The 14,735-nt window shown below is 36.4% G+C and overlaps 1 protein-coding gene and 1 long non-coding RNA gene across 5 annotated transcripts in view; both read right to left on the bottom strand.

Annotated features, from left to right (window-relative positions):
* Positions 1 to 12: 12 nt before the first annotated feature.
* On the bottom strand, positions 13 to 3,599 carry LOC131781148 (uncharacterized). The gene is made up of 3 exons (XR_010717646.1): positions 3,438 to 3,599; positions 2,539 to 2,609; positions 13 to 607 (listed from the first exon to the last, which is right to left on the bottom strand). It is a non-coding gene; the product is annotated as an uncharacterized lncRNA (long non-coding RNA).
* A 1,082-nt stretch (positions 3,600 to 4,681) lies between these two features.
* The window catches only part of LOC131781145 (uncharacterized), a 93,083-nt gene continuing 83,029 nt past the window's right edge, over positions 4,682 to 14,735 (bottom strand). For all 4 annotated transcript variants that reach the window (XM_066167642.1, XM_066167643.1, XM_066167644.1 and 1 more), the window contains exons 3-12: positions 13,800 to 14,221; positions 12,477 to 13,224; positions 11,740 to 11,848; positions 10,984 to 11,233; positions 9,673 to 10,476; positions 8,131 to 9,364; positions 7,916 to 8,011; positions 6,858 to 7,114; positions 5,959 to 6,226; positions 4,682 to 5,677 (exon numbers count right to left, since the gene is read on the bottom strand). In XM_066167642.1, the coding sequence (XP_066023739.1) occupies positions 5,673 to 5,677; positions 5,959 to 6,226; positions 6,858 to 7,114; positions 7,916 to 8,011; positions 8,131 to 9,364; positions 9,673 to 10,476; positions 10,984 to 11,233; positions 11,740 to 11,848; positions 12,477 to 13,224; positions 13,800 to 14,221 (4,193 nt within the window). In that variant the 3' untranslated portion in view covers positions 4,682 to 5,672. The remainder of the gene's footprint in view (positions 5,678 to 5,958; positions 6,227 to 6,857; positions 7,115 to 7,915; positions 8,012 to 8,130; positions 9,365 to 9,672; positions 10,477 to 10,983; positions 11,234 to 11,739; positions 11,849 to 12,476; positions 13,225 to 13,799; positions 14,222 to 14,735) is intronic.

The following is a 14,735-nucleotide window of genomic DNA, read 5'->3' as shown; positions in this document are numbered from 1 at the left end:
TGCTTTCAATTGGATGAAGAAAAACAAAAAGCAAAATAATCAAGAAGTGTTTTCAAGAAAAAACATACCCACAATTCTTCTCCTGAGCATTGCTCAAATTAGTTGTACCCCTGACAAATTACCCAATAAGAAAGTTATTTGAAATCTAGATTGGAAGAATATAGAAGGCATGTGAGGTTTGGTTTGATAATTTATTTTAATAGAGCATTCATAACACTCCTGATTTGCAAAGGCTTTTTCTCTTAGTAAAATTGCAATCACATGTACTTGCTGCTTCAAATGAATTCTTCAGGACAAATTCATCTTCAGATTCTTTCTTTGGTGTGTTTGTCTTGTTTTGTTTTTTTTTTCCTCTGGCATGTTTTTTTGGTGTATGAATTAAAAAGAAAAAAAAAGGAAACGTCAAGTGATCAGAAAAAAATGGATGGGCAAGTCAGATATGTCTTTGATGACAGCTCATCAAATGATCAGTGTGATAAAGGTGTGATGAAAGTGCCACCAGAGACCAGCTGCATGTCAGCTGTTAGAGCACTATGGTCGTGTGATCTCCTGGGATATTTCTGTCAGACTCTCAGAGCTCTATTCAAAGAGGTATTCAGAATGTAGCCTGAAAAGAGAAGTATAGAACACAACAACCATGGACGTTATTTTTCTGCCAGCACTTTAAGAATAAGTGGTGAAAATTATTATAATGCAGTCAGTGTGTTTGTTGCTGAAATGTGGGATTACAGAGAGTAACCTTAATCTGTTCAAGAATTGTCTTCTGCTGAGTCCAAAATTTGGTAATGGGCACCCTTTTGCCCTTGGTGTGATTTACTAAAAATAAAAATAGATAATAATAATAAAAAAAAAATTCAAAGGAATAAATCAAAAGCACTATTTGGACTGTGATGCTCTCTCACCTCACAGGAAGCATTTCTTTGTTTCTATTTTTCATTTGTCATTTGTCAAATTATAAATAGTGCTGTCCATGACAAGTAAAATGATCACTGTGTTCAAATTTGTCCCAGTTTGTCTCCTCTAACAGCCAACTACATTAAATCATGGTGTGACCTTTTCACTCCCAGGATCAGAGAGCTGACTGATCACTCAACTGACAACACTACAGTTTGTTCTTTGGTAGTGCTGAGAATATTAATGATTAACATTGTTTTAATGCTCAACCAAAAATCATTGTCAACTTGTCTTTTTTGAGCCATGCCAAAATACTTGCCAATATTGAGAACCTCAAAGAGAGCAAGCAGTCTTTAATTCCATTGACCAGAATAACCTTTGAGATTCCAGAGAATAAACCACTGGCGTATGAAAATTTGGAGGATTACTTTTTTCATAAAAGAGATGTGGACAAGAAAAATAGTAAAAAAGAGAAGGGGTGGAAGAAGAGGAATGGCTAATTAAATTGTCAACTGACATTGCAATAAACTAGGCTAACATTTGTTTTAAATGTCATTTTCCACAGAATTCAGAAAATCTTAAATTTATCATGCTCAAGAAAAAAGAAATTAAATTTTAGAAACAATACAGGGCCCAAGAAATATTTTTAATCAGTAAAAAATAGAGATTATTCCATGGAAAGTGTGCACAAATGAGTTTCATTGCATAAAAAAAGAAAATAAATAAATGGGTGAGTGCAGTGAACTAATGAGTTTTTTTTTTTTTAAATCAGTGCAACAAATGGATAAAAATTGTTCAAGCACTTTCCTTGGTATGTTTTAATTTCATACAATAACTAAGTATTTACTCACTGTCCAACAGAGACTGAAAGTTAACAACTGTGAAAATACATTGTTCATTTGATTAGAGCCAAAAATGATACTACCTAACAAATGAATGTAAATCCCTATTTGCATGAAAACAAATTCCATTTCTTAACAATTCTCATATAGGAAAGATTAAGATAATTTCTCAGAGATTGAAAGGACTGAGAAGAAAAAGAAATGTAATACTTTATGATTATTTTAGACTGTTGACAAAGAAATTAAAATTAAATACAGATCAAATAAAAAAACCCTTGAAGGTCCATTGCAACAGTTTCCAATACATAAACATATATACAACAACTATTTTATTTCAATTACAAAAAAAGTTGCAGTACCCAGACATCGGAGGAAAGATAAAAATCTAAATACAAATAGGGATTTCAGGGTAATAGGTTTATTAATTTAGATCTTGTGAGTATAGTTGTCAGTTGGGTAACATTTCCTTGTAAGAGCATTGTCCTATTGCAACTTTTCATCAAATATTTTTCTTTTAATTTTCTCTATAAGAAATAAAAAATGTTTCAACTGTGGAGAGAGAGGCCACTCATACAAGGAGTGTGCCTCTCGCTATGGAAGAGGAGGAGGCAAGAGAGGAGGAAGAGGGGGGCATGGTGGCAGTGGCCAGGGTATGGGTGGAGGATGATTGGTGGCCATGTCCACCACATCACCCTAAATTTCCATTTAAAATATCAAAATGAAATCAACTGTCTCTAATTAATTTTATAAATGTCATTGCTACAGATGAATTCAGCTACAACTGCAAATAATACTTTCTTACCAAGCCTGGCAGCCATACTAGAGAACTTTTTCCTGAGGTCCTTACAAAAACAACTGATGACCAATATTCCCCTGTAGAACAAGAGTAAGCAAAGTTAGCTAGTGTTTATTGCACTTGGACTAAACTTTTTAATTGTAATAATTTGGTCCCTTTCAAAAAAGAAAATGCACTGGTTTAAGTCATTTTAGTGGAAACCATCTGCATAGAAAAGTACCAAACAAGTAAGAACAAAATCAGTATTTACCTCTAGACTATCTTGCCATAATGCAACTCAAAGTTGATTTTCCTAACTGTTAAAAAATTGAATAGCCCCCAGTATGGAGGATATAACCCATTACGAAACCCGATGTTTTTGCAGAATTATGAGAGAATTAGAGCTTAGAGCAAACAATTGATAACTAATTCAGTCAGTTATCCTAAATCTTTCACCTAAAAGAACAAGCTTGGATAAATTTCAATAGAATTGAAAACCATAAATCATCATACACATGTTTAGTGATAATGCCTGTGGACATTCCACCACATGGGCTGATTTATGCATTGGTGCCACTGACTCGTAGGGTGGCGTCTGTACTACATTGCACTGCCCAACAGCTCCCCTCAAAACGGCTATCTCACAGTTTCCACAATAACTCTGTTCTTTATTGAATTGTTAGAAGCCCTCGATAGCGAAAACATGGAACGATTACTTTAAGACAGTTCCGAGAATGAACATACAAATAAATATCGAAGGCAAATTATTTAAACATGAATTTTTTCATCGTCATTAACACTTTTTATCAATACGCGTCAGTAACAAAAAGAAACGAGAAGTGAGAGAGGCTAACTGACCAAGGCAACGAAGGAATAATTTACATACGACTCCTCGCTGACCAAGCTGCGAACTACTTCGCACTTACCTCTTCTGAATGAGTTAAAATCGGTCGTAAAGACTTGCAAGAGAAAACTCCATCCTACGAAAGGCTAGCACACGATCTCCAATACAAAATATACTTTTTACGGCTAACAGAAGAGGAAATATAAAGCATATGCGATTTACAGGAAAACTTCGAAGTAAAGTTAGACTTCCGAGTAGATGATTGCCCGGGCATTCTGGGAAAGCTGAACGCAAACTCTCATTGGAGCAATAAGGAGGTGTGACGGAGGTGTGTCCATAACCATGGTTACGAAAATGAACTCCTCTAACCTTTGCGGCGGAATACTGCAGGAGGGAAAATAGTTACTCGTCTATTTACTTCGCCTGCAACTGATGGATAAACATATGATGCAGATATATTGCAACAGCATCACATGGATAAACATTTTTATCTCCGGAACGTAATTTATTGGCACCACCACTGTAAGTTAAGAAAATTTTTACCAAGTATGCAACTCGCCTAAACCAGGGCGCAAAATTTGAGACCTACATCTCTTCCTAGTTTCTTAAAGTAAAGGAATATTGACATGTGTTGTCTCAGGAGATATTGAAGTCACCCTGTGGCAGCCAGGCTGTGAATGGTGTATACATGTATCTTAATACACAGTACAAGAATAAAAACCAAGGGCAAGGAGTTAGTTAAGATTATCGATATAAGTGACAGTTCTGCACTCGAGATTTTTCCAGTTGCAGTCAATATCAATATCTGCTGGAACAACACAACTCAAAAATATTTTGAGGTTAAACAAAAAACTATAAATTAGTATGTCAGTCAAAAGTTACACAGTTCCTAGGTCATGAGTGAGAGTCAATAAAAGAAGTACATTGGGTTTTAGAACCCTTCATATTTAGAGATAGTAAAAAACTTACTAAAATACAATGCGGCTGCGGCGCATATGTAAACAGACTACATTGCATTTGAAATAATTAACAGACCGCTCATGCAGGACTTGCTTTATGCGCTGCCTGATACAAAAACCCAAAGAATACCCAGAGATAAAATGTAGGAACGTATTCTCTAACCAAATGCAGCGGCACAAACTCTGGGGGTTAGAGGTGTAAATTACTAAGTGAAATTGTGATCAATACATTTTCAAAGATAGAGTATTGAGCTAAATACAGTACAACCATTGATGCCCATGAAAAACCTTTACAACAACCGCGCTGTAATTAGGGCTCTAATACATACAAGTTATCACAAACTGCAACCAGTAAATATTAACAGACTTTGTAAAGACATATTTATTTTTGCTAACTTCCATTTTTACAATATTTTTGTCTTGAAGTAACAATTATGAGGAGATCTCAAGTATTTCATACCACTAGATGATTTAAAAATATGTATATCCGACATGTTGGTCTACTAATGCCTAAGTAACAGATAATGATATTACCATTTTCAATAGGAGGAGGGAGGAGTCAATTGTAGGAAAGCTTAAAAGTATCTATAGGTTGCTTTTTTCTTGGCAAATTTCATCATGAATATTGCAGTAATCACATGCATTCAGTTATTATTAAAGCTGATTTTCTGTGCTGACAGATGATTAAAAACTATATGGAATCACTGTTGTTAAATTTAAGAATTTTGCAAAGTTTCAGTGCAAAATACAGATTTTCATTACAGTCCATCATTATATATATTCATAAACAACTACCCTTTACAAAAACATTTACCACTACACTAAAACAATTACAATAAATGGAGAGTCTTACGATTTTTCCCTAATATACAATTTAATGTAAGATCATCAATTAGCACTGATCCATTGCCTATCTGTGGCAGTTAAAAAGGTGAGAGGTAGATTCAAAGTTGTACATACAAATGGTATGTAGCAATAAATATTTTTGTTGGTCCATTAAAATTAAGAGTAACTGAGTTCATGTTTCAAATCCCCTAAATAAAATTTCATATTGGTGATAGTGTTTTGTTTCCTGTAGACACTTTTGTATAGTTACAATAACTTTTAACAGTATGATGTCGTTTCTTTACATCCCTTGTCATTTGGATTGTTTTTCTTTTCATATGATACATTTGAAAACTAATATTATAGAACCTCTAAAATCAAATCTAAATTTTTGAAGTTTACATTGGATAAATCAGGATGAAGAAGGCTCTAGTTGTCCAATTTGCATCAATAGTCTGTATGCTTATAAAGTCATTCTGCTAGGCCACACTCTTCACAAGGGCCGATCAAAGTGACTGTAGGGGCCTGCCACTTTAACCTGTAAACACATTAATCAGAACACTGTGATTAAATGGTGAGGGAGAACAATACAGTGCATGAATTGTGTTTGATTATTGTGATGGGAGCCAGTGATGAAGCATGACATTATGAAAACCACAAATTTCATGATGTGTGTTAAATGAGCAAAGTCACAAATCGAACAACAAAGAGGTTGACTGTTGTCAACTCAGTCTTAAAATGAAAAATGAGCATCCTAACTAACTAATATGACAGTAAAACAGAAATTACATTACATTGGAGTGATGTAATGAGCAGTACCTTGCATGGGTTGAAGGCTGACATAGTGCACCTCATGAATATGTCCCAGCACAAGAGGTTTCCTTTCGTCAACTGCACAATGTGGCATTATGATTACATCATTTCTATGGGATAGACTGCTGACCACACGAATGCATGTTTCAAAGTAGTTTGCTGTGGTACTCAGAATCACATGATCACCCCAAGCACCATCTCTTTCCATGTGTACTAGGTATTCACTCCATGTTTGATGTCCATGGACAAAGTGAAACAGATCTGTTCCATCTGGCTGTAATAAAGATCAGTTAAAGAAAGAAACATAAAAGGATTGTTGATAGAAACTTGAGTGCATAGAGTACAAGTCAGGGAGTAATCTTATGAGAATTGTTTGAGATGACCTTTAAATGGCAATTTACTTCATAGTACAGATTTTGTTACTTTTTCAAAACATCTGTGTAAATTCCAAAATGCTTTGCAAACAGCAGGAAAACAACAAGAAAGATCCATCATTAAGAGAATGACTAGAATTCTGTCATCTGATGGAAGTCTAAAGGGAAAGTTTTTTAAAACTGAATATTCAAATGACTAAAACTGTGGTGGCCTGCTTCTTCAGACCCCACATTAAGTAACATATGAATTTAACTGTAACCAACATCACTGTGTGGCTTCTTAAATAATAAAGCTAAATATTTCAGGTTCCTCTTTGCACCAGGGGTACAAGCTGGTATAAGAGCTCCTGAAAAAAAAGACCATCATTCCATACAGGAAGAGTAACAGTACTCCTGGTCACTTCGCGCTGTGAACACTGGGATGGTTCTGGTGGTGTTGGCCAAGTGGCCTGTGTTATCTCTTAACCTTTATCATACTCTTTAAATAACATCACATGACATACTATGTTAGACATACTAACATCAACTTACAAGTTTTGGGTTATCCCTGAGGTACTGAACCAAGATTTGTCTTAATTCACCGTGTGGGATTTTGATTCCCTTAACAACTTCCAGTTGTTCAGACAAGGCATGGAACATGCAATTTCCTAATCCTTGATTGTCAGATATTCTGAAGCCCCTGTCTGATGCAATATTCCTCAGCCCCAATGATAGATCTGTTCTACTCTTGACTTTGCTTGCATCCAGCTGCATCTGCTGAAGTTCCTGGATGATTTGTTCAAGAAAACCTAAAAAATAAAAGGTCTTTATTAATCTAACTGCATGGAAAAAGCAAAACAATTGTCTGCTGGAAATTAACAATTCTCAGCCTAGTAAGAGAAACTTTTAGGGTAAAAAAGAAAAGAGCCTCAACCACCAGACTTCCGCTGTTTTATCCAACAACTTAGCCTTAAAAAGGAAGTTGCAGCTGTCAATTAAGTTACTTTTTAGCTTTGATTTCTGCCTGTGAATGAATGCACCAATAATCAAGAGAGGAAGAAGCAGAGAAGAAAAATTAACAATGAGGTCTACACTCTGACATATCTGTGTAACTGGAAAGAGGAATCCTGGAAAAAAAGTACAGGCTTCAAAAATATACTGACATATTTCTTCTACAGTTTGAATATGTGATTACTTCAATACTGTTTCAACAGACAACTGTATCATGAATAGAACATAAACTGATTTCGATAGAGACAGTAAGAGCTCCCCATGTCTCCTTGTTTCAAGCCTGGTTTCAGAAATTTCATGGTAGTTTCCAATTGGGTGAAAACTTCAAATGACTCAAAGAAATACTAAGCCATCCGTCCACATTCGGAAGTGAAAGAAAATCAAATTTTTTTGTTCATGTCTTATGTTTGTGACTGAAGAGTGCAGGGGTATAAGTAAAAACATGTCTCAAAAGTAAAAAGTACCTTGCTAAGTTTTTACAAAACATAGCTTGCCTGAAGTCAAGAGTCAAGGAAAGAAAATCACTGGATCTCCTTGTAACCTGTCTGTACTTCTTTGGGGATATCTATTATTATGTGTTATTAAATTCTTTTACTCACTTGGAGTCAGTAATGAATCCACTGTTCGTTGTTTGGTTGACATGTCAATAACTTCGACCTGCCCAGCTTTAGAACTTGTGTCTCGTCTTTCCGAAGCTAAAAAGATAGAGAGAAACTTCTATTTTAATAACACAGTGATCATCACAGTTAATTTGAGACTGAAAGCCGAGTAGCCCCCTAAAACACTTTTTGAAGGATATTCAAAACACTCTCACCATGAACTATGTCCCACATCTTTTCCACAAGACTGTCACACTGCTTCTCCCAGCTAAAATTCTCTTCATAGGAACTCCTCAGTTGTTGAATATCTTGAAGTCGATCTGATCTTTTCTTCTGTCGGACACCAGCAATTGCCTTTGCCCACTCCTCAGGGTCCTCGGACTCCACCACAAATGATTTCCCTGATGGTACAGTGCACAGTGCTTCACCAAATCCTGAGTTTCTACTGACAAGAATGGGAAGACCAGCAGAGAATGCTTCTAGTGCTGTCAAACCAAAACCCTCTGTTCTGGAGGGCATGATGCAAAGATCAGCTTCACAAAATAATTCTCTCAATCCCTCTTTGCTATGCATGAACTTCCTCACGGTCAGCTGCTTTTTATCAATTCCACTCTCCAGTAAATTTTTGGCCACCTCATCCTGTTTACCGTCAGGTGCACCCACGAAAATCAGATGGTAAGACCTGTCTTCCAGTTCAACTATTGCTCTGGCAGAGATATCGTAGCCCTTCAAGCTGAAGTCCTCTGGGTCACCACGGCCAAACGTTAGAACCTTAAAGTTGTCCATGTCAACTGCAGCTTGTTTAATGTCGGAAAACTCTGTAAACGTGCTTGGTGTTAGTTGAATTATATCTTGGTGCTTCTCACATGAGCGCAGGTAAGAAGAGTAAGCCTTCGTCAACTTTGGTCCAACTGCTAGCACAGCATTTGCCAGCTTACATAATGCCACTTCCGTTAAATTCTTCTCCTGACCCTTGGAAATAGCCTTGGGATAGTTTTTGTACATTGCAAGTTCTTCTGGTGCAGTGTGCACCACCTGAATCCACTTGCAATTGTGATACTTTCTGATAACTTGGGCTTGCTTACCAAGCTTTGCACCATGACCCAGCACAAAGTCAATGTCAAGGTCTCTTGGTGGGAAACTCAACCATTCAAGAGGATCACCGAAGCCTTCAAGTTTCTCAGCTTCCAAGATGGTAACATTGTGACTAGATGCCATTCTCTTCTCTTCTTCTGAACAGGAAAACTGTGGGACAAGGAGAGTAATGTCCACTTCAGAGTGTTTGGCCAACAGAATGGCAAGCTGTCTGTTGATGGTGGACAAGCCTCCCATAGACGAACTCCACTCACTGCCCAGAAGAGTCACCTTCAATGCTGTAGCAGACTTCATTGGATTGATTTCACTTGCTTCATCATGTGATCTTTTAGCTGCATTTGATGAGGACAAACCCTGAAGAAAAAAGGGTCCTATAAGATAATGATAATTTCATAAAAAAAACTTAGGATGTGGTCATACAAATTTTAATTGATCAATACTTTACCATGGTAAAACGAAAAAGTATAGAATTAAAAAATAATTTCATCTTATTACAAATTCTCTGACTTATATTTAAAACTGAAGACAACCTATCAGGGCTCCCTTTCTCAACACTGATAACAGCCCAATTGATATTCACATGAAGTAAATTAGAGGAGCAAAGCAAACATGAAACTGAGGCCAGAAATCTTTGCTTGAAAGATCATTACAGTCAATTATACCTGGCTTCTTCTTTTCAAGAACCATTTCTTCAATCCACAAACTGGTTCTATCATATCCCAAGGTTTTCGCTTACAGATGTCCGGCTGACCTTCATTTGCATCAATGAGGTGGAAGCAGTCCTTGTGTGTACAAGTGGTTTTCACGCGGTCTGAGCATGCACGACGTGTTTCTTCTGCCCCTTGATGACAGTAAGGACATGCAACACACAGCCTATACTTCATTCCTCTCAGGTATGGCATTTCTTGTGACAAATTCTTTAGGGTGTCTTCAAGAAATTCACAAACAAGAGTCGCTAGTTCGACGGAGTTCTGTCCTTCAACCTGATCACTTTTTGCTTTTCTTTGTCTCAAGGTTACCTTCACAAATCCTGTTTTGCATATGAGGACAAAATCATGAATATCTTTTCCAATAATAAACCATGCTCCATTTTTGTACAGGGTGGGTTGATGCGTGGCCCATGTCTCTGAACACCAACGAATACATCGGGAGACAAGCTGCAAGAAAAGACCATGAGGGACAAAGCCATGGACAAAGAGGAGATACAATGGACAAGGGTCAGTTAATGATAATTCCATTTTACAAAGTTCTACAGGCGATGACTTCAACTGAGCTGGTACAAAGTACTTCTCGTCAGTTGGGGAAGCTGAGAACCTAGCGATCAAACCAAATCGCTCCATCATATCAAGGATGTCTGCCTTAACGATTCCTCCCGTGATAAAGCTGGAGAACACATGATCAACATGTTCCATGCTAAGGATGCCACTTGCTTCAAGTTCCTGCCAGTACTTAGCATATAAAGGAGTCTACAAAATATGTAAATGACAGCAATTCCAGATCAGAGAAGTCCACTAAATGTTCCTTTTGAATGTTCGCCACGTATATGTACAGAAACTAGAAAAGTTTATCTCAATCAGTGTACCAAAATGGTCAGAAATTACACTCTTAACGTGCAATTTTGTATCTTGGGCTCCTCAGAGGTGACTATTAGTTGTTATTCACCACTGCAGAAGCCAATTAGCACATGCAAAAAGAACTATTCACTTGTGTGAATACAATGATTGTGAATGGTAGCAAGTCAATGCAAGTCTGTTGTAAAGTAAAAAGGCTAAATCAATTTATGACCTGAAAAGCTGCAAAATGTACACAAAATAACTTGGGTTCAGCAGTTGTAAAGATCAAAGCATCACAGCTGTTGCATTACACTGTAGTTGCCTATTTATTTAAAAAATTGTCACGCTCATTTTCTAATGATCTAAATGAATAACCATTTTGCAGGTAAGGCTTTCCAAACATGAAATTTTTTTTCTCACCTGTTCATTGAAAGGTGGAATGGTTATCAGCTGTTTGAACAGATCAATCAACCACTGAGCCTTAAGTACAACTGTACTGCGGTGCTTGATTATCATCCCAAGGCTATGATAAAAACTGATCATGGCCTCAAACTCTTTTGCATCTTTCATGAAACAATCTTTCCTAGCATAGTGCTCAAGTTGTTGCAGATTTCTGTAATAAATCTGTTTGGCCAGCAAAGCTTCAATCACCTTTTCAAACAAAAACCATCTAGAAGGCAACAGAATAATTAAAATGTATTAGGGTTTTAAATTGGATATTAACATCAGTCAGACATGTATTAATTTGTAGTCTTCCAGTGTTAATTCATCTATTTTCTTGGTCTAGCTATCTCCAAACTTTAGGAAAATTCAAACATGGTTATGTTTTTCACACAAACATTCTCCATTCAAAGAGCTGTGCCTTCTCAAATATCCATCAGACATTCACACCTTTTTAAAGAAATAGTATTGTCACAATGTCATGAATTAGAGTTCTGTTTGTTTGCACATAAATAACTGCTGTGTATTTGTACAGTCTGATGTTTTTAAGGGTTTCAATAACTTCAAACTAGTGGAGGTGAGTTATTTTTGTTTTCACATACATTTACATACATATACAGTTATGCTATAAACACTGACTGCTCTTCAAAGTACTATTCATGATGGTTTAAATAAAATATTAATCCCAAAGTCCATGAAATGAGGTTTGCCAGGTAAAAAGATATTTTGGTTTACCTGACAGGTATTTTCTCCCCCATATAAGGCTCCTGCCTCAATACCTCCAGGATTCTGTTCTGCAATTCATCTATTCCATCTCCTTTTCCTTCTTCCTCAGCTGTATATGCTTAGGAAATGAATTCAAAGCATAATGTAATACAGAAACATGTGCTTACAATGAGAATAGTTTGTATCATACATGTGTGACAACAGATATTTTATGCTGTAGCTGACAACATAGCTCAGAAGATAATTCTCCTTTTCCCAAAATCATCTTCTGTTCCTTATTTTAAACTCTGAGATTAATGAATCTGTCAGCAAAAATTTATAGGCCCCAGTATAGTGATGCTGGTACATAAAGTAGCTGAAAGCTAAGAAGAGCGCAGCTAATGAAAAAAAAAACAACTGCAACAACTCTAACTAGCTTCCAGTATTAGCCTGAACTCATTCAACCAGGGTGGTATCCTTCCCTTACCACTCCCACTGAGACATTCTACATGTCTACCAACCTTTTTAAAATTATAATTACACACAGCAGAACTGCTAGATGACATGTAAATATGAGTCACACAATAATTATTGTATGCTCAATGCTTGTCAACCATCTACCAAATGGGCCTTTGATTAAAAGGAAAAGGTCACAAATCAAGTGTTCTTGGAATTGACCCATAGACGAGCTAGTATGCAATTACAAAACCATCAATTACTGCAAGTAACACATTGTTAAGGATACAATATGACATGAGATATCTTACCTGTTTTATGTTTTTCTCTCTGCTTTCGAATCTTCTGGAAAAATTTCTTAATCAAGTTTTGTCCTTGACTGTTGTCAATCAAGTTTTGTCCTTGACTGTTGTCAATCAAGTTTTGTCCCTGGGTGTTGTCAATGCAGAATAAGGGTCTGACCACATGCTTCTCATATTCCATACCAGAAATTCTCTCCTGTATTTGTTTCTTTATTACTTCTATGTCTTCAACTGGTTTGTCAGCATGTGTTCCAACAATAAGCACTGGAGGACGGAGGTAGGGCAGCTTATGTTGTGCACCATCATCTGGGTCATCAGATGCCAGGGAAACACCGTGTACTGTAGCCAGCCATGACAGCAAATTCTCCATGTTTGTTTCATTGTTAGGGTTTTCCAATTTCACATCATTACTCCCTTGTCTCATGCAGGGCTCAGCTGTAGCATCCAAAGGCTTGCTGAGATTGTGCACCAGTATGTACAGTGCACGCTGTGATAAGAAGATAGGATGGCTGGCATAGTACAGGTGCTGCCCTGCAAAGTCCCAGATGTCCATGATATAGGATTCTTCTTTGAATGAACCACTTTTTGTGTCTTTGCTTCGGAGATACCTCAACCACTGATGAACATGCTTCACAGTATCAGGGGGTTGAGCAACATCAATAATTACCTTGGGCTCATCTGAGGTGCAGTCTATTGAGTGTTCAATGCTTATGTTGTGAGTAGCATCTACTGACAGGTTATCTCCTTTATCCTCAACCTGAGTAAAGTATCAAAGAAGGTGAAATTAATTACTTTAACCCTTTAACTCCCATGAGTGACCAAGACAGAATTTCTCCTTACAATATCAATACAATATCAACCAGATAAGTGATGAGAATATAGAAGAAAAACAATTTGGGGATAATAAGTTGATCCAATACTAAAATCTCTGAACTACTTTTATGCAAATTATGTACTTTATAGTAAGTAGAATGGCAAATTTGATCTGGGAGTGAAAGAGTTAAGTACCACAGTGATTCAGTTTAGCCAGCAAACTAATTACATGTCTGAAATAATTATGCCAGAGTTTGATGTAAATTGAATAAAATTAAAGTACTACACTGGGAGGGAAATTATTGTTTAGACTATGAGCAGTTCCCTGCTTTTTGGCTAAGACCATTGCAAAGTAAAAAAACAAAATCAATTAAAAAAAATAATAAAACAATCTTAATTTTTGCTTCACTTTAAGGTTTACATAATCTTTATTTGACATTAAGCATTTTAAACTATACTGTCATTAAAAAGCTGCCTTACACGTACTTGTAAAGAATGTTTTTAGAATTCTGACATCACCTTTTTTCTGCCATATTTGTAACCATCAAAAGATCCCTCTTCAAAATCTGCAGGTGAAATGTGGACTGAATCTTTCTCCAAATCTTCTTCTGAAGTCTTATCTTGTATAAAAATTTTCTCCACAACAGTCTTTGCCACATCTTTAGAACATTCCAACAGTCCTGGTTTAATCTCACCAATGGACTGCCAGTTCCTTGCAGCTTGGTCAACATCAATTTCACACTTTGAAGGATCTACTTCAATCCCCTCAGTGCTTTGTTCTTCAGAGTCAAATGGAAGGCCTAGGAGACTCTTCTTTAAACTGGTTTTACCAGCTCGATCCTGACCAATGAGTAATATTCTACTGCGGTAAACTGTGACATATCCATCTTTCAAAGCCCTTTCATAAGCCAGCTGTACTTTGCGTTGATCTGCTATTTGGTCTTATTAGAGATTTTTCACAACACAAAGAAAAAAGAAATTTCTGCACTGAAAAATTTGTACAAAATAATTGAAAAAAAAGCAAAGTTAAAAGTTTACAAATCAACTACTATAAATATCCAACATGAATAATGTTGGAGTTAAAGGCTGGTATATAAAAACTAAACCATCACAAATTTTTTTTTCTGATATTAATGCATTAGTGAGTTTGGAAAACACATTTATTCCACTCTCACATAAAAATTACACAGTCAATCAAAATAATTCTCCTGGCATAAAATGTAGTGATGAGTTTGGTGAACATGCACACCAAAACTAAACTGACTCAATGTTTTATAACATTAAGAATTAGAACCACTTGTGACTGATCACACAAAAGAGAGAGGCAATGACTTAAATCAGTTCTTCTAAGTAGTGAGGAGTCAATAACCAATTAATTGTTGGTAAAAGAGAAAGAAAAAGTGCTTATATCCAAAAGGTAACAACTACAAGTGTAAAAAACATTGCACAAAAATC

This window comes from Pocillopora verrucosa, chromosome 5 (genome assembly GCF_036669915.1).
Source record: "Pocillopora verrucosa isolate sample1 chromosome 5, ASM3666991v2, whole genome shotgun sequence".
Lineage (NCBI taxonomy): Eukaryota > Metazoa > Cnidaria > Anthozoa > Scleractinia > Pocilloporidae > Pocillopora > Pocillopora verrucosa.
Note: the sequence above shows the minus strand (reverse complement) of the source record. Positions and strands in the feature narration are given on the sequence as shown.